At 39.1% G+C, this 26,255-nt stretch overlaps 1 protein-coding gene across 1 annotated transcript in view; it reads left to right on the forward strand.

The window, feature by feature from the left end:
• The window catches only part of LOC124602474 (methionine aminopeptidase 1), a 114,710-nt gene extending 100,131 nt beyond the window's left edge, over positions 1-14,579 (forward strand). The window contains exons 7-9 of the mRNA XM_047136323.1: positions 9,669-9,812; positions 13,769-13,834; positions 14,055-14,579. Coding sequence (XP_046992279.1) covers positions 9,669-9,812; positions 13,769-13,834; positions 14,055-14,224 — 380 coding nt within the window. The 3' untranslated portion in view covers positions 14,225-14,579. The remainder of the gene's footprint in view (positions 1-9,668; positions 9,813-13,768; positions 13,835-14,054) is intronic.
• The last annotated feature ends 11,676 nt before the right edge of the window (positions 14,580-26,255 follow it).

The raw sequence follows: 26,255 nt of genomic DNA on the forward strand, positions 1-26,255 counted from the left end.
TGATAAAGTAGCTATTTCGGACCATAGATTCCAACACATATCCCCGATACGATATTTCTCATTCTTGGGATGCCAGAAACTGCTCCTTTCTTTTATTAAACTTATAAGCTCCTTACAGTGTAAGTCTTGCATGTAAGAATGTTGTTGGTAGGTTCGACTGAAGAAAACAAATTGACATGAATTTCATTGACCATCATAACAAGTCTGTCTGCTCTGGTTTGAGGCTGGTTGCCCTGAGGCTGTGCTTGAGGGACCTCAAGATGTACTTACCTCCTATTTGTTCTACCCAGGTACTACATTTTGTGTGTCTTGCATTCCATTTTGGAAGATTTAACTCTTGAATTCCTTCGTTCTAGCATAGTTCACACCCAGAATGAGAGTTTCACTCTGGAGCGGAGTGTGCGCTGATATGAAACTTTCTGGAAGATTAAAACTGTGTGCCGGACCGAGACTCAAACTCAGGACCTTTGCTTTTCACGGTCAAGTGATCTCACAGAAGCTCTTCTGCGAACCTAACAGAACTAGCCCTCCTGGAAGAAAGGATGTTGCAGAGACATGGCTTAGCCACAGCCTGGGGGATGTTTTCAGAATGAGATTTTCACTCTGCAGCGGAGTGTGTGCTGATATGGTAGAGCACTTGGCCGCAAAAGGCGAAGGTCCCGAGTTTGAGTCTTGGTCCAGCACACAGTTTTAATCTGCCAGGAAGCTTCATAGTTCACACCTGTTTTTGTTGTTTTCATTTCTGTGAGAGGTCTATACGGCATCTCACCTGCTTTCACTATTCATCAATTTAACTTGCGGCGGTAATATATTTTTATCACATGACTCTTATTCTGTGATGAATTGTGAGAGCAGGCAAGATGCAACATAGACCTCTCACAGAAATGGAAACAACAAATAAACGGGTGTGAACTACGTTACAGAGAAGGAATTCAAGAGTCAAAACTTCCAAAATGGAATGTAAGAGGCATAACGTGCGGCCTGTGTGGAACAAATAGGAGTTATGTACATCTGGAGCCCCCTTTGTTAAATGTCGCTGTTGCAAACTGACATTACGCCACAACAAATACACAAACTTGAATATAGTAAACAGACATGTCAGTCACCAGACGGAAGGTTCTTAATTTTGTGAAGAAAAAATTAAACCAGGTGACATGTGGAACCGGACCTTCCAGGTAGCAAACACCATCACTACACAACCACGACGTACTAATGTTGCTCGATATTGCACATGTTAAATGTGGACCATTCACTGTTTGTAACTTTTTTTTTTTTTTTTTTCCCGCCCACAGTTCAGTACACATTCTTCCTGTTTTCATGCTTTATCTGTGTTCAGTTTTTGATGGGCTATCCAATGGGCTAACTTACCACTAAATCCGGAGTGATTGGGGGGGGGGGGGGGGGGGTTGATGGGGTGTTTCCGTTGTGAGAAATGTAGTGAAGAACATGAAATGCCCATCGTGGTTGAATAGATATTAGAAAGTTGCTACAAAAACAGAGGAGACTTCATCATACCTTTGAATGAAGTGAAAGCCTTAACAAATAAAACCTGAGTGATGACAGTTTAGTGTAAAGAGAAAATTACCAATAAACTTTCAGTGGATTGGTAATTAGAATTTGGTGCATCACTGTGATAAAATATCCTAAGAATGGTTAGTCTTACACGAAGTTAGTAAACAGTTGAAAACCTTTTATACAATTACTCAGATGTTGTACTGCCACTGAAATGGAATGCCATTGTGAAGGGTGTGATAAAAAATTTGATCATCTGAAATTGTTTTACTGTGGAAAGTTATAAATGGCAGATATTGAGAAGTGTTCATGAAACAAAATAACCAAGAATGCTCTGCACTGTTCTTTGTGATTAGAATAAGGTGCAGGGCATTCATACTTTCAATAATTGCTATTGGACAGTGTTTGCATAATTGGGGTTGTATCACAGACATCAGTCTGTTACAGAATTATGGGACATGTTTTATGCTTGTGGCATTGTGACTCCATTTTGGAGGCCATAATTGCCTTCTGTAAGACTTGAACAGGCATCCATAAGCAGCAAAATTGTGAAACATGCTTCATTCTTTTTGTCCATGTGATTCAGAAAGCAGTAGGTAGTGGTGCCTGTGGAGATGCTGTGTTGACTTCTGGGAGGCATGCTGCAGTAGGTGTATAATTAAATGCAGGAAGACATGCAGAGGATCTGTTCTTAGTTCAGAGACTGATAGTTGTCACCACCATCTTCTCCCAACAGAAACAGATGTAGTGTTTATTCATAAGTTGGCAGAAAGACGCATTATAGTTGGGTTTACACAATTGGCGGTCCTTCTCTGGGAATTGTCAAAACCGTGAAATAGATAAAAGTAGTTTGAAGTGGAATTATTGCATAAAATTAATTGGAAAGTCAGATGCTAAACTGAGATTTGTCAAAATAATCCTAAATACAGCACAATCCACTTTTGTCCTCTGCATGGAAATAGGTGATTATGACCAATTTTCTTATGCTGACTTCAGATTTGATTTGTTTTTAGTTTTTCTCCATTACCTACAGTTTCTTCTGGATATCAGTTTCTTCTCTGTTACAGAAATATGCTTTAATTTAATTGAAGTAAGTTTCAATTCACATGCAACAGGGAAACTTTCTTCTCTGCGTGTATTTTGATCTCTGTGTTTGCCTAACTAGTGTTAGCTATCATAAACAGAACTCACAATTATGCCTTGTGCTGCCACATGGTGAGTTTCCTTGCAAATTTGGAAGAGAGAGTATTGTTGCTACACTGTAATGGCAGTTACTGTTGTATTTGTGTTTTGTGCCTACACGAAGTTACGTTCCTAGTTCACTGTGGCCACCTGCTAAGGCAGAAAGTTTCTTCCTTCACGCACTTTCTGCCACCCACATGTCGATTCTGCTGTGCTGTGGAATACCAGCATCCCACAGTCACTGGCTACTAGTACAGGATAATAGCTCAGTTCCTAGCGAGGCTTCTGCTGACCTAGCCTCGCCCTCAGTCTTGGTCTTCTTGTGGTATCAGCATTGACTTCTGTCCCATGACCAAGCAGCAACAAACATGCCACACAGCAGTGCACTCCATACCAAGTCACTCATTGAGAAGTTCCAGGACTCACTCGCCCCGCACCGGTTTTACACCCTCTCCACTACCCAGTGTAAAATTGGTGTCTTGTGCCATAGGAAATTCCAGCCGGAAGTGTTAGTGCCCATGTGAGTACTTTCAGAATTGTGAACTCCGTCCATCACAGCTGACACACTCGTGTGTGAACCACATGCCTTTCATTGGGATCTTGCCAAGGCATTCTCTCCTATGATAGACTATTAACTGTGCACCTCGTGTCGATAAAATTCAGCACTGTGCTGGTGGATACTCTTGAGACAATGTAGAGACTTTATTTGGTGTCCCCTGTTCTCACTTGCACTGTGATCTTATCTAGTGCATCACATCTACAAGGGACTGTCTCCAAACTGTTAATTTTGTGACCATTTCAGGTGGTGTTTGTAGTAATTTAGTCATTTTAATAAATGTGTTGTCTTCTTAACCAGATGTGGACATTGATCTTTGTGCAGTACAATCGTGCCTTAATTTAGCAAGTTAGGTTCAGAAACCTTTTGACCTGACAGGACGATTGCAAGGATGGAATTTTCTCGTTCTGGGCGTTAAAGTGACTTCCATGTGGGAGAGAATTTGTAAGCAGTTTCTCTTCCTCCGAAGAGTGTTTGTACTGTAGTGACATAAATGGCTTGTTCGGAGCACTGTGTCATGTTCACAATCCTGAGGCATATAGACTCTTTACTGATTCCTCGAAATCAAGTTTAAAGGCAGTTCTCCTCCATAATGTTGATACATATCCCTCAGTTCCAGTTGGGTTCTTGGTTAATAAGAAAGAGCCATACGAAATGGTACAAGATTTGCTCAGTTACACTACAATATGTATACTGGAAATTGTGTGCAGAGCTATTGACTGGTACACAACCAATTTACACGAAGTACTACTGCTTTCTGTGTAAGTTGGACAGTCATTACATGAAACATTACACACGTAAAGAGTGGCCTTGGCGAAATGTCTACATTCCACATAAAATGGTTGTCATATGGGTCGCAAGGAAACCCTGAAGATGTATATCTCCCTCCATGCATATTAAATTGAGGTTAATGAAGATGTTTGTAAAATTGCTGGACAGGAAAGTGAAAGCTTTCGCATGCCTGAAGACAGTTTACGAACATTAGCAGTGCAAAGATTAAGGAGGGAGTATTTATTTGCAAGATACAGTGTTCATCAACTTGTTAAGTGAGACGGAAGATTATGCATGTAATGCCTTGAAGTCAGTGTGAATGCAATTCTTGGAAATGAAAAATCTGCTTACTAAAGAAATGGAGAATAGCATGATAAGATGTTTCGAATTTACGAAGTGTTATATTTCACCAAACTTACATTTCATTGATTTCCATGTTGACTTTTTCCCTCAGAACATGAAGGACAAAAGTGATGAACATAGGAAATGGTTTTCACCAGGACATTGTAGTACTATAAAAATTGTTTGTCATGCATTGGAACTGCAGAATTTTGTGAGTTTTGTCTTAAGTTTGTCTATTAAATGTGAGATCATCATGGTGAAGGTTTTCTGAATACAGATACTAATAGGATGGATATATGTCACAGAGAGGTTTCTTACTAATGTTTGAGTATACATTGCTGCTGCAGCTATCTTGAAAAATGATCCTGACCATGATCATAAAATCTTTGTATACATTGTATACTCCATCCATACCATATTTGGCTTACAGAGTATATGTTGTGGCTGTATATACCTCAGCATTACATTTTTATAGTAGTAAAAGTTTACTTGCTTGCTAATTTAACTGATGGTGAAAAGAGTGAAAAAATATGAGAATTAAAGTCCTAATTCAGTTCATTAAGGAATATGAACAGGCAAAATGTGTGCGAAATATGTTTGGTGTTCAAATTGTGAACTAAATGTCTGTGTTGTAGATGTAAGCACATACAAATTGTCACAGGTGATGCTTGTACTGATTATTTTGAGTGTGTATGTTGGCATTTTGTATTGAAATAAGAAAATATAAACTGCATTTGTTAACTTCACTTAAAACTTGTGGGCTGATTGACCATGGTTGATGTATAAAAGTCTCCCTTGATGTTGCATCTCGGACAGTGGGAGACATCCTCAGAGGTAAAGCGGCGAACTGCAAGGAGAACTCGAAGCGCTGATTATATAGGCAGTACAGTGTGTGCCACTCTCCATCACGTGGTGTCAGCTATGAGACTGTATCTGCTAATGTCAACATTCTCGATTGAAAGTAATCAATCGTCATGCTTGTGGTGCAACACTGACATCCAAATTTTATCCAGTTTAACACCTTCGGCTTTCCTGTTAAAATTATTACGGTGTTTATCAATCTTGATAGCCTCGCTGTACGTGCATGTATAATAATGCGAGGTGTTAGATATGACGCTCATCTCACTGAATTTTATTTCATGATCACCTTCCTGGTAAACATGTTCCGCTGCGACCGATTTATCAGTGTGACCCAGGCGGCAATTCCTCTTATGTTCAACAAGACGGGTGTTCACTCTTCTCTTTGTGGTATCGATATAAACCTGTCCACAACTACAAGGAATTTTATATACCCCCGGTGTAGCCAAAGGGTGTCGTGCATCTTTTGCCAATCTTAAATATTCGTTTATTTTCCTGGTGGGGTCTGAAAATTTTATTTTCGTGGTGGGTCTGAAAATAGTTTCCACCTCATACTTGCGTAAAACTTTCCCAATGCAATCTGTGACCTCACTAATGAATGGAAGAAAAACCTTGCCCCTGGGCAACTGTTGTTCATCATTGCTCCTGATTTTCTGCCTAGAGTGAAGTGCTCGATTTATATCCTTGCTAGAATAGCCATTCTTCATGAAGGTTGATAGTAGATGTTCAATCTCTTCTTTTAAATAAACAGGTTCACAAATTTTGTCCGCCCTGTCTACCAAGGTTATCATTACACCTCTTTCTTGTCTAGGGTGGTGGTTTGAATCCTGATGCAGATAACGATCAGTATGTGTGGCCTTTTTATACACCTTATGGCCCAGTGTTCCGTCCCATCATTTAAACACGGACACATCCAGGAAACTCAATTGCCCATTACTCTTTGTATCCAAGTAAATTGGATTTTCAGATTAATGCTGTTTAAATGTGTCAGGAAGGCATCCAACTCCTCTGCTCCGTGTGTCCATACTACAAACGTCTCATTGACATAACGATACAATCTGGCTGGTCTCTTACTGGCAGTCTGCAATGCCTGTTGTTCAGAAGTCTCCATAAACAAGTTATCCACAGTAGGACTAAGAAGAATGCTCATAGTCACCCCGTCAATCTGTTCATAAAAGTCACTGTTGTATTGAAAGTAGGTTGTGGTGAGGCAGTGTTGGAATAATGCCACAATATTGGTAGGGAAAATATCCTCTATGCATAAGATAGCTTCTTTTACTGGAACCATGGTACATAATGACACAATATCAAAACTGACGAGGATATCATCTGGCCACACACTCATTTCATTTAACTTGTCAATGAAATGAACTGAATTTTTAATATGACTATCCGTCCTACCAACATAAGGTTGCAGCAATGAGGCAAGGTGTCTAGCTAACTCGTGTATTGGTCCACCAGTAGCACTGACAATTGGCCTCAATGGAGCCTCAGGTTTATGCCCTTTGTGTAATCCATAAAGTCTAGGTGGGTATGCTTCTGTTTTGCAAAGCAGCTTCTTATCATCGGAGGCGAATTAAAATGCTTTCACCAGTAGATTGGTCATTCTTAAAATAGTCGGTCTAATCCTTCTGGAGGTTCAGTTGAGGACAATTCTCAAACTGTTATTAACCTGTCTGATAAAGATTTGTCAAAAGTTGAAATTTCTGTACTAGAGAAAGGAGGCAATTTTGCTGTGATGCCCCAAAACGTACCCACAGAGGATATTGTAGCAAATATTGAGACAGGTATCCGTCAGCTTCCACAGCAGTCTGCTGACAAAACTAGGATGGAAATGACTTGGATTTTATATACATATAAGCCATGTAACAGTAATTTGTCGCAGGCCCAAAGGAAGGCACTGAGGGACATAAATGCAGGTAAAAACATTATTGTTCTAAATGCAGATAAGGGTCATGCCACTGTCGTATTGAACAGTGAGGACTATCATGGAAAGATCAGTGATATTTTGGTTCTCTCTAATTACAAAAAACTCCAGTAAGAGACCAACCAGATGGTATCGCTGTGTCGGTGAGACATTCATAATATGGACACACGGAGCAGAGGAGTTGGATGCCTTCCTGACACATTTAAACAGCATTAATCTGAAAATCCAATTTACTTTGGAGACGAAGAGTAATGGGCAATTGAATTTCCTGGATGTGTCTGTGATTAAACGACGGGATGGAATGTTGGGCCATAAGGTGTATAGAAAGGCCACACATACTGATTGTGTCTGCAGAGAGATTCAAACCACCACCCTAGATTAAAAAGAGGTGTAATGAAAACCTTGGTAGACAGGGCGTACAAAATTTGTGAACCTGTTTATTTAAAAGATGACGTTGAACATCTACGGTCAACTTTCGTGAAGAGTGGCTATTCTAGCAAAGATATACATTGAGCAATGATGAACAACAGTTGCCAAAGGGCAAGGTTTTTCTTCCATTCATTAGTGAGGTCACAGATTGCATTGGGGAAGTTTTAAGCAAGTATGAGGTAGAAACTATTTTCAGACCCACCACGAAAATAAAAGAATATTTAAGATCGGCAAAAGATGCACGACACCCTTTAGGTACACTGGGGGTATATAAAATTCCTTGTAGTTGTGGACAGATTTACATCAGTACCACAAAGAGAAGTGTGAACACCCGTCTTGTTGAACATAAGAGGAATTGCCGCCTGGGTCATACTGATAAATCGGTCGCAGCGGAACATGTTTACCAGGAAGGTGATCATGAAATAAAATTCAGCGAGTTGAGCGTCATATCTAAAATCTTGAATTATTATGCACACACATACAGAGAGGCTTTCAAGATTGATAAACACTGTAATAATTTTAACAGGAAAGATGAAGGTGTTATACTGGATAAAATTTGGATGTCAGCATTGCACCGCAAGTGTGATGATTGATTACTTTCAATCGAGAATGTTGGCATTACCATAGACAGTCTCATAGCTGACACCACGAGATGGAAAGTGGTGCCCTCTGTACTGTCTATATAATCGGAGCTTCCTCGAGTTCTCTTCGCAGTTCGCCGCTTTACCTCAGAGGATGTCTCACACCTCGGAGATGAAACATTAGGGGAGAGTTTTATACATCAACCATTGCCTATCAGCCCGGAAGTTTTAAGTGAAGACAATACCGGCCGTGAAAGCCTACATTATATGCATTTGTTGAGTTTCACATTGACATAATCCCAGAGTCAATGAGCATCAAACAGAACAACATTGCCAATAATTTCTCTTGTGTGATGTGATGTGTAAGAATGATCAACTAAAGGAAATAGATGAGCTTCCTTTGCATTTCAGAAATTTTATTTTTTATTTTCATTCTAACATCATTTCAAATACAGTTTCCAAGTGAGGTGACGCAGTGGTTAGCGCAATAGACTTGTGTTTGGGAGGACAACAGTTCAAATCTGCATCTGTCATACCGGATTTAGATTTTTCACAATTTCCATCAATCCTTACAGGCAAATCTGAGATTATTTGAAAGGGCACAGCCAATTTCTTACCCCTCCTTGAAGCAGTCTCCACTTGTGCACTGTCGCTAATGACCTCAATTTTGATGGGACATTAAATCCTGATTTTTCTTCCTTTCCATTCAAATACAGTTAAATTATCTGACAGATATGTCTCACAAAGACCTCTTACACTTCCTTCTTTAAGAATTTGTCTGCACAAGCTCTAACTAGCTGTTGCTGAGCTGCTTGTGCATACTCAAACAAGATCGTTGCTGGACACCGCTGGGAATAGGACCAAACTGTATGCCTTGTACAAATGGCAGGTCCATGGCCGTGTATTAAACTGTCATGATTCATGTAAAAAGCAATTTTCCAGGTCAAAATAGATGCTACAGCAGAGAATTACTTAAGATAACTCTAGTAGGCAGTTGTATTCATGCGTAAGTACTCTTAATTGCCAACAATCTTTCGAAATTGGTCATTATTGGATATTTTACATTACCAGAAACTGGGAAATGATTAGCATATTCGTAAATATATGCAGAACATGGTACTGTTGGGCATTTTTACTAGTGAAGTAGTTTGGATGGACAGTTTACTTCAAAATAGTATTCATTATTCAGCTTCATGTTTTGAGGTGAAAATTGCATTTATATTCACATTTGTCATAAGAAAACTTTTCCATGTGCCTGATTATAGTTTTGAGTCATAGGATTCTCATTTTTTCAATATACCGTTTGCCAGTCGTGTATTCTACTGATTATGGATGTTGTTGCAATTACACTGTTCTCTTTTACCTGTTCTTGTGTACATCACTCCTGACACACAGTTATAAGATTTTTTTTTCCTTTAATACTAATGAAATCGGTCTCTTGAATGGTGCAATATCTGTTGCTAGCTAGAATTAAAAGAATTATATGTGCTTACTTTTCTCTTGTTGACAGTTCAGCCAGGTGAGAAATATCGCGAAGTAGGAAATGTGATCCAGAAACATGCCCAAGCCCATGGCTTCTCAGTAGTTCGCAGCTACTGTGGCCATGGAATACATAAGCTCTTCCATACTGCTCCCAGTATTCCTCATTATGCAAGTAAGTTCTGCATCTATAACTTAGTGTAGTTTTAAATTGTCATAGTAAGCATAAAGAAAAAAATCAGAAGGTAGATCATTAGAATTTATTGAAGATTATTCATTTCATTCCTGTGTCTGGTGAACATTTACAGAATGCAGCCATTCCGATGGCCTTGTTATTTGCTTCAATCAGTTCTGTGTTGTGCAAGGGCGTCTCAGTTGAAGGTATGTGAGCAAGTGGCCTGGATTTTGCGTTGTTCTACATTCACGAGATACAGCTTCATCAGCTGGAAGGATACCCCATTTTGCATGTTTGTCTTGCAATTTGGGATGCCCATCGTAAGACGATTGAGTGATCTCCAGAGAGGGTAGGGAAGATTGTTCCCTGGAGTTGTCCTTCCTTTTTCAGGGATATCTAGCAGCAGCTTGCTCTTCCATTTGGTGATGTGGTTAGACTCAGGCATTCCTTCCAGTGGCTGAGTCCTAGTGGTGAAGCTGTTTCTTGATTTCAGTCAACAGGCTACAGCTTAATTGTCATGCAGTGGATGAGAGAGATAATTGACCTGCTTCACCCTCTCTGCACCAGCAGCCCTTCTGACAGTGGGTGGAGCTATTCAGACAGTCTAATTGACTGCAGTATTAACGTGCTTGGTGTGAGTGTATGCACTCCACACAGGTGAGGGATACTCTGCAGCTGACACACAAAGCATTAGTAGAAGTTCTCAAGATGTGAAGACTAGCTTCCCTGGGATGGCTGTGAGCTTCCTCAAAATGCTTTTCCTTACACTTACCTTCAACCTGTTGTTCTGGCAGTGTTTCTTGAAGGATACTGTATGATAAAGAGTCACACACAGTTATATAGGTGTTGGACAATGTCTGTCATTTTTCCTGCCATGTGACATTTAATTCATGCTGAGCTTCTCTATTCTTTAAGGTTAGGTAGATATATTGGATGAAATAAAACAACCAGTTCAGTATCTTATAAAATGAAGACTACACATAGACAAAGGGACACTTATTTAACAAAAGGACTTACAAAAATAACAAAAGAGGATGTTATATCTAAAAACAAAGATGATGTGACTTACCAAATGAAAGTGCTGGCAGGTCGACAGACACACAAACATACACACAAAATTCAAGCTTTCGCAACAAGCTGTTGCCTCATCAGGAAAGAGGGAAGGAGAGGGAAAGACGAAAGGATGTGGCTCTTAAGGGAGAGGGTAAGGAGTCATTCCAATCCCGGGACCGGAAAGACTTACCTTAGGGGGAAAAAAGGACGGGTACACACACACACACACACACACACACACACACACACACACACACATATACAGACACAAGCAGACATGTCTGCTTGTGTCTGTATATGTGTGGATGGGTATGTGTGTGTGTGTGTGTGTGTGTGTGTGTGTGTACCCGTCCTTTTTTCCCCCTAAGGTAAGTCTTTCCGGTCCCGGGATTGGAATGACTCCTTACCCTCTCCCTTAAAACCCACACCCTTTCGTCTTTCCCTCTCCTTCCCTCTTTCCTGATGAGGCAACAGTTTGTTGCGAAAGCTTGAATTTTGTGTGTATGTTTGTGTTTGTTTGTGTGTCTGTCGACCTGCCAGCACTTTCATTTGGTAAGTCACATCATCTTTGTTTTTAGATATATTTTTCCTACGTGGAATGTTTCCCTCTATTATCACCATATCATTTAAAAGAGGATGTTACTATGAAGAAGGCAGAAGAAGGCATCTAAAGTGATACAAGGTAACTATTAAAGAGAAAAACAGTTTCTCAAGCAAATGATAACAGTAACATGAGATAATATGCTGAAATAGTCAAAATCTATGGAAGTGTCTCAAAAGATGTGAAAAGACACTATGAGAATTTTATAACAAGTGACTGAAAATATTTTATTAAGAAAATAGAGCAGAAATGTATGCTGGGTAGACTACAGATGGTACAGTAACTAGCAACAAAGATAAATTTTTCAAATGTTTAAGAGATTTCTGTAAATGTTTGTATACTCAAAGAAATTTACCCGAAACATACTAGAAATAATGCTATATGAGCTGTATGAAATCACCAAAGACATGAAGAAAGTAAAGATGCCAGGATGATTAAAGCTGGAGGCAAAGTAATCGAAAACCTGCTTTCAAAGTTGTGTCAAGAATGCAGTGGAAGACCAAAAGTCTCAAAAACTGGAACAATGCTGTTATTGTTCTACTTAACACAAAAGGAGACAAAAATAAAATATAAGCTTATTAGCCTTCTCTTCGTAATGTGCGAGAGTTCATCTAAACTAGTTGCAACCTCGTAGAAAATGCATTAGATTTTAATCAAGCAAAGGAACCTGCTGATCTTAAAAGTAAATATAGTGCAGTGAACCATTTGTTACCTGTACACTGAATTGTAGAACAATGCAATGTATATGATTTATGCCGCTCTTATCTGGGATCTGTAGATTTTGTGAAAGGCTTTTTTTCTAAGTTTCAACAAAATCTGTGCTAACATTCTTTGAGAATCAAAGTATTGATTTAGCTATATTAATAAAGTGAAACATACAGGTGTTGATCCTACAGCTTCAATAGGACTTCACTAAGATCGTGGAAAATTCAGATTTGAAATAAGCCATGGGAGGAGATTCTGTATGATCAAAGTTATTTTCAGCAACAGTAGAGAAAGGGTTTTAGACCTAAATTGAAACAAAGAAGGTGTAAGTGTTGCCTGTACCATATTTATCTTGTAGAGAACATGGCGCCATTTGCTTCTAATTCATATATAATTGGAGGAAATTAAAAGCTATATTGATAGTAATGATGTAAATCAATTGTTTTGTTGTTGTTGCTGGTGGTGGTGGTGGTGGTGGTGGTGGTGGTTGTTTCTCAGAGTTAAGTCTAGAGACTAGTAGCTCTCCACATAGATACATCCTGTGCAAGTCTCCTCATCTTCACAGAATCACTACAAACTACATTAAAGTCAAGCCTTGGTCCCCCCTCAGAAGGTGTGTGTGTGTGTGTGTGTGTGTGTGTGTGTGTGTGTGTGTGTGTGTGTGATTTAGTTTATTCCTCCTTGCAGTTGCAGGTGCCAAAGGGCTGTTGGAGGCAAGCATTTTCATTCGGTGCATTGAAACCTGGGCCCTCTGCACCATGTAAAAGTCTAGTATATCCTTCCAGCAATCCACTAATTTAGTAAATCCTTATTTCCTGATGATGGCAGTGTTACGAAGATTTCTTGTTTTGTTCATGATAATGTACTCCTAATTTTCTACATACCAAATGCGGTTCTGAACTGTTAATCAATCAAATCTAAGATTTGTCTGAAGTTGACTACACTCCCCTGTAATTGGTCTTGGACAAGATGTTCAGGGCACCACTCCAATCTTGTATGGTGTTCTATGTGTGTTACTGGAATCCACCACACAGGCTTCTCTATATGTGGTTAAACATTATGCCATAGTCACAAAATGGTCCTCAAGGAACTGTGGATATCTGAAGCACTATCAAAGTTTAAAGCAATTTACATATAACTAGAAAACATATTTTTACAGCTGTGATATCTCACTTTTTGCAACGCCAGTTGCATATGTAATAATGGTGACACTTCAATCTGTTACAATCAAAGATTTATCCTTTGATGGCTGTATTCCTTCATGATACATTGTAACTACCCTCCTAGATGATTATTCGCAGTATGCATTGATACAGCATTAAAACCCCTTACATCTTCCTTAGACTGCTTCTCGAGGTTGGAACTTACGGACTGGCTGCTAAAAATCCTCTGTAATAAATGATCTCCAGTAGTACTTTTACAAGTACTACTTAACAAGAGTACATTTCAATGGTGTCCACAAATAACTTAGTGCTGACAAATTTTGTAGCACAGTAAAGAATATGGATATCTTGTTCCTTAGCAAATGTCAAGTAGTATAAGTAGCTTCGTGTAAGGTTCTATATACTTAACTGACCTGTGATTTTGTTTGTTGCAGAGAACAAGGCAGTAGGAGTCATGAAACCAGGCCACTGTTTCACTATAGAGCCCATGATTTCTCAAGGTGAGGAGACACTGTTGTATTCTTAACCCCCCCCCCCCCTCTCTCTCTCTCTCTCTCTCTCTCTCTCTCTCTCTCTCTCCTCTCTCTCTCTCTCCTCTCTCTCTCTCTCTCTCTCTCTCATGGGGGCGGGGGGGGGGGGGGGGGGGGGGGGTGGTTTCATATACTACAGTGAGTCCACCATAAAAACAAATGTGTTTATAAAAATCTTTTTGTTTTGCAGGAAGTTGGAGGGATGAAATGTGGCCCGATAAGTGGACTGCAGTCACTGTTGATGGAATGTTGTCTGCACAATTTGAGCATACGTTACTTGTTACCGAAAATGGTTGCGAGGTATTAACACAACGCCGTGAGAGAAATGGCCAGTTTCATTTTATGGACTCTGCATCTTAACATTGGCTGTATATTATGGAACTTAAATATAATATTTGTCTGGGAAATGTAATTAAATTATTGAATATGCTAAATAAATCTGAGAAGTCTGAACAGGATAGGAAGAAAGAGAAGCTGTCATGTTGATGACTAAAAAGTTGTTTCAGATACGAAACTATTATTGTGGATTTATTTTTAATAATTGTTTACTGGCTCATATTGATTTTTCTTGTGTTTCTGTGATGATTTGAGATGTTTGTTAAATTGTAGTATGTTACATGGTTTGATCAATTGCTTATTGTGAAGAATTTTAATTATAGAAGGTATTTTTTTTATATTTCCTGTCAAATACATAACCTCTCTATCCTGTGGTAAAGTGTAGGACAGTCATTTAAATTTAGCACCCCTTCCACTTGTAAATATTATTACACCTGCTACTTTCTGTGTCATCTGAAATATTTTTTTGATATATTTCTGGTATGAAAGAGGCATCATCTGCTTACTAATTTGCTCTCAAGTTAAACCAGGCTCCCATGTGCAGGAACAGTGACCCCAGAGTAAGTGGCATGATGGCTGATATGGCAATCAAATAAATTTATAAGTGAATTAATTTCAAATTTGAGTGCTTGCAGAGCTGTGACTCAAACTCTATTAAAAATCAGATGCTCTTATCAAGATACAGTCCTGACTTGAGTGAAACTAGAAATGATACTTTTATATTTGACATCGAACAGTTACCTGTCATCTTTCCAATAATTATGCCAACCTCTCAAAAGTACAATTTCAGGTTCCTTGTGTGATGCTGGCTCTTGAAGGCTCAATTAAGAGCTAATATTTTCACACCTGCACCCCACAATAGTTAGAGAAAACAAATATTAAAGCTTTTCTATACCTAACTGTGAAATTGTGCTATCTGCAAGTGCACTAAAAGACACTGTAATTTAGTTGGTGATTGGATACTCATGTTCCTTTACTAAAAGATACAGTAAAGTTGAAATTCTGCTGCCACCAGAAACCTTGTTACTTTCTTTCTCAAATTCACTTAAAAGGTGTTAAGTGCATTTGTATTGGCAGTACCAGAATCAGAATATACTCTCATTATTGCATTAATTTTCTTCATTTGTATAATTAAGTGAGCTGCTGTGGAACTACAAATCACCTTTCACTAATAACTCAAAGATTCCTGCTTATTCACACACAGATCTGATGCATGCATCAGATAATAAAGTATTGTATACTTTCACTACATAAATGTATCATTTTGTACCATCAATTGAAATGGCAAAAATCCCTAGCTACCAGCAACCTTGAATGTAGATAGGTATTACATTCCTGTTAAAATACACACCATGTTGTCATTGATCTGGGCACATCCAAAAAAGTTTTGCGTCACCTCCATTCTGAGAGTTCTGGAACTTGTACAGAAAATTGGAAGAGAGATCAATGTAAACATCATTTCTGCCCTTCTTTTTCTCATGAAAACCACACATTGCATGTTGTACCACCATACAGCGAGACCTTCAGAGATGGTGGTCCAGATTGCTTTACACATTAGTACCTCTAATACCCAGTAGCACATCCTCTTGCATTGATGCATGCTTGTATTCGACATGGCATACTATCCACAAGTTCATCAAGGCACTGGTGGTCCACATCGTCCCACTCCTCAATGGCGATTCGGAGTACATCCCTCAGAGTAGTTGGTGGGTCATGTCATCCATAAACAGCCCTTTTCAATCTATCGCAGACATGTTCAATAGAGTTCACGTCTGGAGAACATGCTGGCCACTCTTGTCACTCTAGTGAAGCTATGTCGTTATCCCGAAGGAAGTCATTCACAAGATGTGCACAATGGGGGGCACAAATTATTGTCCATGAAAATGAATGCCTCGTCAATATGCTTGCTGCTGGAATGGTTGCATGATTGGTCGGAGGATGGCCTTCACACATTGTACAGCAAATATGGCATCTTCCATGTCCACCAGCAACGTATGTCAGCCACACACAATGTCACCCCAGAACAGCAGGGAACCTCCACTTTGCAGTCACTGGAAAGTGTGTGTAAGGCATTCAGCCTGACCATGTTGTCTCCAAACATGTCTCTGATGATTGTCTGGTTGAAGTCATATGCGACACTCATCGGTGAAAAGAACGTGATGCCAATCCTGAGCAGTCCATTCGGTATGTTGTTGGGCCCACCTGTACCGTACCGCGCTGCATGGTGTCATGGTGGCAAAGATGGACCTTGCCATGGACATTGGAAGTGAAATTTCGCATCATGCAGCCTATTGTGCACAGTTTGAGTCATAACATGACGTCCTGTGGCTGCACGAAAAGCATTATCCAACATGGTCGCATAGCTGTCAGGGTTCCTCTGAGCCATAATCCATAGGTAGTGGGCATCCACTGCAGTAGTAGCCCTTGGGCGGCCTGAGCAAGCCATGTTATTGACAGTTGCTGTATCTCTGTTTCTCCTCCATGTCCAAACAAAATCGCTTTGTTTCACTCCGAAATGCTTGTACGCTTCCCTTGTTGAGAGCCCTACTTGGCACAAATTAACAATGTGGACGCGATTGAACCATGGTGTTATTGACCGTCTAGGTATGGTTGAACTACAAACGACATGTGCCGTGTACCCCCTCCCTGGTGGAATGACTGGAACCAATCGGCTGTCGGACCCCCTCTGTCTAACAGGTGCTGCTCACGCATGGTTGTTGACATCTTTGGGCGGGCTTAGTGACATCTCTGAACAGTCAAAGGGACTGTGTGATACAGTATCCACAGTCGACACCTATCTTCCAGAGTTCTGGGAACTGGGGTGATGCAAAACTTTTTTGATGTGTGTGTGTGTGTGTGTGTGTGTGTGTGTGTGTGTGTGTGTGTGTAATTTAGAACAAAACAGACATATTATCAGAGTTGTTTTATTCTCAGCGTATGGAATGAAATCTGAGGCCACATCATTTTATTGCCATTATAGTCGTGCAAGCATAATTTTTTTTTTGCAAGGTACAGCAGTGAAAGTATTTTCAGCTAACTTTCACTTATATGTTAAATTAAGTGCGGGAATCTTTTTCTAAACTTGTATAAAGAAAAGATTTAGTGTAATTTATTTTGTTTATGACTACACATTTGCTACATGATTTTCAGAAATCAATCTTTTTTTGTGCCACATTGACCTGCAGCCACACCACTCATAAGATTTTAACATTTTGTCATGTCAACTGATGTAGGTTTTGCAAATGCTTATTTTTAGCTTTTGCAATAAAAAAAATCACAACTGGATGTGTGTTCCCAAATATCATCCACAATTCCAAAAAAATGCTCAAACTTTTGTATTTGTAGCGCCTGGTTTTGTGCTTTTATAAACAATCGCTCACTGTTCAGTTCAGTAAACTGTACAGTTGTTACAAGCAATCACATTTTTGAAATTTTTAGGTACAGCAAAATAAATACAGCAAAATTATTGCCATGAAACCCAAAACATTTTGATGGCGCATTAGAATTAAACCCTGAGAAAGACAGTAATTGGTGGTTGGGGAAAGAGTGGCGCCACATTATTAAAAGCAACTTTATCTTTTGTGGCATGGCTAAAGGTAGTGTCACTTATGTGGTGCCATAGGAATTTGGGTGTTTCCTCATGCAACTTTGGTGACTCCACTGGTGTGGTGGCCAAGTGGCATCACTTTTATTGCATGTGGAGACCCAGCTTTATACAAGCAGCCCAACAACCCTGTCTTACACTTTTTGGTTCACTGAAGAAACTAAACATGCCAGCACGTCTTCACAGCTGTATTGTATAGACTTCGGATAAGTACTGTCAAGTGTGGTGAGACACCAAGCTCTGCAAGCACCTGTCACACCTTTTCCCTGACAACACAGTCAGAGGCTTTCCTGAAATCAAGGAAGTAGATTAAGAGAACAACACAGAACTCCTGTAATTACTCAGTTATTTGTCACATGTTGAGAATAAGTTCACGAGTTCCTTGTTCTGTGGGTATGTGAGACTGCAGAGCAAAATTTTGCTTGTGTGGGATAAGAGAGCAATAGTTTGGTAGTTGGAGCACTTTCCTGATAGACCCTTTCTTGTGTTGGGGGATGAAGAGAAACTTAGACTAGTGTTCTGGCCACTCCCCAGTTTCCCATATTGTTGTACTCATTGAATGAAGCACATCACAATCTTCCTGCCCCCATTTCTATAATCGTATCATCAGATATACTGTGTAGACCAGGGGATTTATAGTTTTTCAGATGTTGGAGTTTGTTCTGTGTTTCACTGCATAATATTGTAGGTTCCAGTGTAAACTGCTCGTCTGCTGGACAGTCCATACTGTTTTTAATCCCAGAACACAATTTTTCACAGCACTGTTTCACCTCTCAACAGTGTCTTCCTGGTCTACAAATGGGCTGCCATTCTCATCTTCTCCCACCAATGTATGAGGATTAAATTCACCGGTGCTGCTGTTGAGTTTCTTGAAGAGATCATGTGCATCATTATAATTATGATGATATCTACCTCATCACAGATCCCATTAATGAAGTGTGATCTGCCCTTTCCCCAATTACATTGTATTTCTCTGTGCAGGTTCTTATATCTGTCTTGATCCTGATTGGTTTGGATACCAGTTTTCTTCAGCTTCCTTCTCTGTTAAATTAGTTGTAGTGTGGACTGTGGTATCCAAGGATGTTTTGCACTTTGTGGTCTTTCTGATGGCAGAAGTGATGAAGAAACCACCTTCTACACTTGTTTGCATGTTTGTGATGCTGGAGCATCCTTATCAAGACTGATGTGGAGTTTAGGTCTTAAAAATTAACCAAATTCCCAAAGGGCTTCCATGTTTGAGAGTCTTAGTTATATTTCACCAATCTTATTGGTGGATTAGAGCTTAATCAGTAGTCAGCTCCTGGGAAGGTCTTCCAACACAAGACCAAAGTCTTTCAGTGGCTTTGCACTAGGATGACATCACTCTAGTTTCTAAATCTGTTACCAAGTGATAACCAAGTGTACAGTCATCTTGGGTGATGGAACATAGTGTTATGAACAGTCAAGTCAAGACCTTCACAGAAATCTAGAAAGTGCTTGTCTCGGTCATTTCTCTCACCTAGACCATAAGGTCCAATCACAGTTTGTGTCTGCAGTTGTATTTCCAATTTTAGCATTGAAGTCTCCTAGAATGATTGCTTGATATTTATTAGGGATCTTACTAAGGACTTGTTCCAATTGGTCATAGAATTCCTGTATCCCCTCACCCGAGGCTACAGCAGTAGTGACTTAGATCTGAATGACGTTGAATTTATATGAAGAGCCATTCAATTTGATGGAGATTATCCTGTCATTAATGGGTCCATAATTGAGAACATAGTTGTTCACATTTCTAGAAACAACTATTGCAATGCCATTTCTGCTTTATTTTAGCAATGGGGGTGGTAGTTAGTTCCAGACTTCGATTAATGTGTTTGTTGTCATAAAAATAAATTTTTGAACAGTTGGAAGGTAAGTTATGTAGGCCAAGAACAGCAGTGGGCACAGCACCCAACCACACAGGACAATGTGTATTAATATTGCAGAATGAGATTTTCACTCTGCAGCGGAGTGTGCACTAATATGAAACTTCCTGGCAGATTAAAACTGTGAGCCCGACCAAGACTCTAACTCGGGACCTTTGCCTTTCGTGGGCAAGTGCTATACCATCTGAGCTACCGAAGCACAACTCACGCCCAGTACTCACAGCTTTACTTCTGCCAGTATCACGTCTCCTACCTTCCAAACTTTACAGAAGCTCTCCTGCGAACCTTGCAGAACTAGCACTCCTGAAAGAAAGGATACTGCGGAGACATGGCTTAGCCACAGCCTGGGGGACGTTTCCAGAATGAGATTTTCACTCTGCAGCGGAGTGTGCGCTGATATGAAACTTTATGGCAGATTAATACAGTGTGCCCGACCGAGACTTGAACTCGGTCCCGAGTTCGAGTCTCGGTCGGGCACACTGTATTAATATTCTTCCCATTCTGATACACTTTTTATTCTTTTAGTGCTGCTTTTTATTATGGCCCTCTCCTTCTAGCTATGCATCTGCTAAAGGTATGCAGGTAGTTACCGAAGCTGAATTTGATATTGTTTAGGTCTGTCTTCCAGGGTTACGTTCATGAAGTCATAAATGACTTTCCCTGCATAGAATGCTATGTTCACAATATTTATTCAGAACATGTTGTATTTGGTTGTAAGCTACTTTCTTCATATGGTTTGAAATGATTTAAAAGGAACAAAACGAGTCTGTCATTTGGGGTGATTGGCTTACGTATGGTTTCATAGATAGATAGATTTAAATATACAGTAGGTCAAGATAGATGCCTCAAATTATTACTTGATTTCAGTTAGTGTAGAGGGAGCATGGCAGGCAGTGTGTGTGGGGAGGGGGGGGGGGGGGGGGCAGGACTTACCATGTCGGGTAACATTTTAATAGGTCAATGCTCACTCAACTAGTACTCTCTTATCCAGATTAATTACTTATTTCCAGTGATCTAATTATTGCTGTAATACTTTTCATGGTTGTATGCTGAAAATGAATTTCTGTTGATGGTGTATGCAATGTAAGATGGAATAAATTTAAAGTGCACGTCATTTATGTTGGCGGCCGAGTTTAGGTTCGTTCTGCGCATCTGACGTCACGAAACACAGTCAGCCAATGAACAGAGAACGACGTTGCCAGATCTCGACTGCAGTGCATAGCATGGCCGAGTGTCTTCATTATTAGAAACGTTCAGTCATAAATAAAGTAATAGAACAAAAGCAATGTCTTGATAGCAGACTTTCTTTTATAGAAAGTTTGGAAAAAGCGTTCTTTATACCAATTGCTTCATATTCTATTAATTAATTAAACCAAACAAGCAATAAGACTCCTAATTCAGGCGATAGGAAGGAAAGGTGTTTGTATCAATCTCACGAACCGCTTTTTCGCACTAAAGAGCGGTAATTGTTTATTTCCTATTGTACTTCAACGAAGTGTGAGTAATTCACAGTCATACCAAAAGTGTTTGCCAGTATTTTGCGTAACGTGTTAGACTCCTCACTGTATTCTGTAGGTAGACGATCTGCGTTAGCGTAATGGTTAAGGTGTTGGACTTCTACGTGAAAGGTTACGAGTTCAAACCTTGTGCGGAACTTAATATTTTAATTATTTAAAAACAATATTGAAGTGCCTTACTTCATGAATTATATTCGTTTGAATTTTTTGAAATTTTTAGTGCTTTGTCTCTTCATTAACCCTTTCGCTGCTACAGACACGTGCTCCCCGCATTCCGCGCTGTGCGCAATTTTGTCATCACTGCACTGGTCGCCTGTGCAGACACATGGTGTCCCCACTGCTTTGACACACTTATCATTCGATTTCACAAAAACTATTTGGCCCAAAAATTTGATTTTTACACGTCTTCTTGACTGATACCTTCCCCCCATAAATGACTTAATTTTGTTTCGATGTTCACTGCAGTTATTATGCAGCATTAACTGTAGTAAACCATTGCACGAAATTTTGAAGAGTTTGCAGAGGTAGAAGTCCGTAGCGTATACTTATAGGTGTCGTATGTAATATTGAGAAATATTCCGTCTTTCGCGACTGAAATAAGTTTTATTTACACCGAACGTGTTTGGCTTTATTTTAAAGCACTTCAATCAATGAAAGGTATGGCACATACACAATGGTACTCATGTTCTCTTTCTTGTTTTTGTTCCACAGTCGCAGTTTCACCTATGGTACTGAAATATATTCCTCTTCTGCAACTGTAATAAGCGACTTATTTAGACCAGACGCGTTTCTCTCTTTTGAAGCATCTTCAGTGGACAGTATTTTGTCTCCTCCATTGCCAAGTCACCTTTCGTAGTTTTGTGCTGTGGTAACACAATATTCAACGTTTGTGTTGGCTGATCAGTGTTTTAGCGAATAAATGATGTTTGTGTGTGCCACACACAAAAATTATATTTGACATAGCTCAGAGCACTTCACTGATAGACGGTATATTCAAGTCCTAATGTTTTTGTAAGTCCACAGTTTTGTTTAATGTATTTTGTCTACTTCCTTTTGATTCATTGAAGTGCTTTAAAATAAAGCCAAACGTGCTCAGTGTAAATAAAACTTTTGTTACAGTCGCGAAAGACGGAACATTTCTCAATATTACGTACGACACCTATGTGGTACTTAAATGAGATATTGTTACACAGTAAATTTTATATGAAATTTAGGTATCTTGTCCACATTTCATTCTCAACATTGTGGCAACTAAAATCGACCATACGGAAATATACGCTATGGACTTCTACCTCTGCAAACTCTTCAAAATTTCGTGCAATGGTTTACTACATTTAATGCTGCATAATAACTGCGTTGAACATCGAAACAAAATTAAGTCATTTATGGGGGGAAGGTATCAGTCAAGAAGACATGTAAAAATCTAATTTTTGGGCCAAATAGTTTTTGTGGAATCGAATGATAGGTGTGTCAAAGCAGTGGGAACACCATGTGTCTGCACAGGCGAGCAGTGCAGTGACAAAATCGCTCACAGCGCGGAATGCAGGGAGCACGTCTTTGTAACAGCGAAAGGGTTAATGCGGCCGTGGTGGCTTTACTTCATGAACTGCGCACTCCCCCCTAAACGTAAGCTTGCAAACTAACTATACTATGGCGCTGCTTCTATTGGCGCGTGCGTCGTGTGCAACTGGCAACGCAGCACTCTCCCGCGTCTGGGCGGGCATGCGCGAGCCGCCAAGATAAAAGAATTCAACTATAGGAATAACGTGGTTCTTACAAGCCTTACTACTTGCATAGTAATATTGCCAGATCATTCTTATTTTGCTGAATAGTTCTATTTTGTGTATAGTGACTGCAGTTTTGTTAATAGTTGGGAGCATATTACTGTACCATTGAGAATGTAGTTTCATCTCTTGACTTCAGCCTAGTTTCTAAATTAGGTAAACATTTCTCTAACAGGGACAAGACAATTTAATTCCATATGGTGTTATTTTTTCCTCATAGCATTTTCAGTTCATCTGTTGTTGGGGAGGCTAGGAAAAACTGCTGCAGTATTTATTATATCTTGTGAACTGGAGTTCTCATCTACAACTTGGGTTTCTAAATCTCGTCCAATTACTTCTCGTAAGTTATTACTTACAACTGTTACATTCAGTTTTTCTTTTTATTAGCTAAACCTAACTAATCAGTGTATTTATTCTATTGTCAATTGTCTGTCATGGTGAACTAAATAATTTATTTCTGAATTGTGAGTGATTAGCTTTCATGGAAAGGGAAAAAAATCCAGAAATCTTTCATTATGTAAATACCTTATACTGAAACTATAGGGTACAAGTGATTGTTACAAAACACACACTTTAAATGTCAGTATGATGATAAAGAGTTCTGGTACAATCTAAATGATTTAATAATAATATTTTACTCATCATTTGTAGCATGTCAAAGAATGTATTGAACACAGAGTCCTCAGTGGAGCTACTGTTGGGGAAAGATGAGACAACAAAACAACACTGGGACCTGAAAATGCTCTCAAAAGGAAATATTTGCAGTAAATGCCATAGGCTCACAAACTCTGCAGACGTTAGATGGCTGAGATAAGACTCACTGATACTGTAGTGGACAATTAAAAAGTACTAGACTCATTTGGCGAAACAAAACCTCTACTTTAAGTTGAATCGACTACGTTCATGGTAAGAGGGCTGAAAGGTGGAAGGTTTGAAACTATGTTTAAGGTCCGTTGGTAGTGGCTAAGTGCTCTTGTTATCAAACACTAGATATGTACAGTCTGAGTAATATGCACTCAGTTCTAAACAAAATCTATTTTGACATGTCACAGTGTTCATGATATCATATCGTACAATGATATAAGTTTGCAGGTACGTTTAGTTGTGTATATGGATAGTGTCTACAAAATGCGTTGCAAATAGAGTTGATAGTAAAGCAGTAATAAATTAAATCATCATGCCCACTGCTGCAGTTTTCCTGCATGAACAGCAAATATGTAGTAATGGATGAAGCTTACATATTAACTTTGAAAGATGTGGAGTCCAGTTAGATTGTCATGTCCAGTGAAGCCTGAAGTATAACAGAACAGACTTTGGAACATTCATTTGGGGTTTTGTAGGCAAAAAATGAAAATGATGGTTTGTCAATCTGATTTTAAACCATATGCACCACCACCACAAACACCACCACTTCCTATGTGACATTTTAAATGCATACTCTTTGAACACGCTTGCATCATACTATACAACTGACTCTGTATGTGGAGACTGTTGTTGACTATTACAAGAAAATACTCCATGTGGAAAACCAATGTTTTATGTTGACTGTGAGGAAGAGCATTTTTTCCCCGCTCTGATGAGCCATTCGTTCAAAAAAAGAAGGCAAAACACAATAATATAGAGCCTTCATCCAACTAATGTACTCTGAGGGTTAAATAACACATCAGTGCTTACATCCTGTACAAATACCAACAAATTTCACACAAGTAGTAAGGATTAGCTCTGGAGCTAGGTAAAGATGTGTATACGAAGCTCTCACTAAGTTAAGTAATTAATATTGAAATAAGAGATAATTTAGTTAGTATTACATTTTAGACTAGTGTATATACTTCTTCTCTAGGCTATCTATTGAAGGTTTTGGTAATTTTCTGACCGTGTTTAGATCGAAAAGGAAGTATTTCGTAAAAGGCCGGTAGTCACTAGTTTTGTTTACTTTTTTTTAGGCGTAAATTTCTTGAGTGTGTAGATTTTAGTTTTTGACTAGAGTTTCTACCGTATCGTCCTTTGCCGTCGGCGTTGTCGTTGTTACCGTGAGACACCGTTATACCAAGAGGAAAGGCGCGTCAATCTTAGAGCATGAGATATGATGACCTTAAGCCATTGACAACACACAATGCTCACGGTAGCACCTGATTCCTGAATAGCTGCAGTAGTTAGGATCTAAGGACTATCCCCTCTTGACCAGGTCCCCAAAACTTAACTCGTAACGAGATCCCTTCAAAGCAAATTGTCATAACGATCGTCTATAAAGGCTTCATTCAACGAGAAGAAATGTTACAGTTTATGGAATAATAACAGATACGACCAAACTGTCTTGTCTCTTCTGTTTTATTTAACATAACTTCGTTCACAGTTTCATTTCGCATTCACCACTCATTTACCGAAACCCTTAGATGAACAGTTTTGGTTGCTTGACACAAACAGTCAATGATGATACAGCTTTTCTCCTTTTTATAAATTGAAGCCCGCTCTCCGTGATATAATTAAAAAAAAAAAAATAAATAAATAAAAAGAAAACGGTCTCAATACCGCGTCCCTCGTGAGATGTGAACAGACTTATCCCGGAATTGACCGCCCTGTAGGTGTACTCAGTTTAATGACCACACTTCGCTATCTGCTATTTCGCGTAACTGAATGTCCATTTTTTAGTCTGATTATACACTGTAGCTATTTAAAATTCGCCCCTATATTTTTCACAATGCACAATTAGCACTTCTTTACTTTTTTTTTTTTTTTTCTAAGAGTAAACGAAAAAAAAAGACGCCGTATCATTGGCTTAGTCGATATAAAGCAAAACACCTTAATATGCCCAATTTTACCTCTTCTTATAGGATCGGCTATCTTACTCATTAATTTACTACATATTATTTCCAATAACACTAAACAGGTATCGCTGTTATATTTTAATGGTATTCAAAAGCATGTTACTATTATTATGACCGAACAAATCACACAGCGTGCGTTTTTAACGATAACTTTACGCTATTCAAGTTCCATTACAGCTATCTTGACTCGTAATGTTACAAGTTATCACTTCAAAGTCAAATTAATTCGTATCAGTCATACAATGTTTAGGTAGTTAAAACTTTTGGAAGTAAGTTTAAAAGTTTGTTTACATTAGTGTTTATTTATGGACTAGTAGGAAACAAGTTACCAAACTACTGTGGTGTTGGTGCCAACTTATTCTCTGCTTTTCTGTTAAGTTTGTCTATCAAACCATGTGTGACAAATGTGGTGGTTGCCGCA

This window comes from Schistocerca americana, chromosome 1, assembly GCF_021461395.2.
Source record: "Schistocerca americana isolate TAMUIC-IGC-003095 chromosome 1, iqSchAmer2.1, whole genome shotgun sequence".
In the NCBI taxonomy this organism is placed as follows: domain Eukaryota; kingdom Metazoa; phylum Arthropoda; class Insecta; order Orthoptera; family Acrididae; genus Schistocerca; species Schistocerca americana.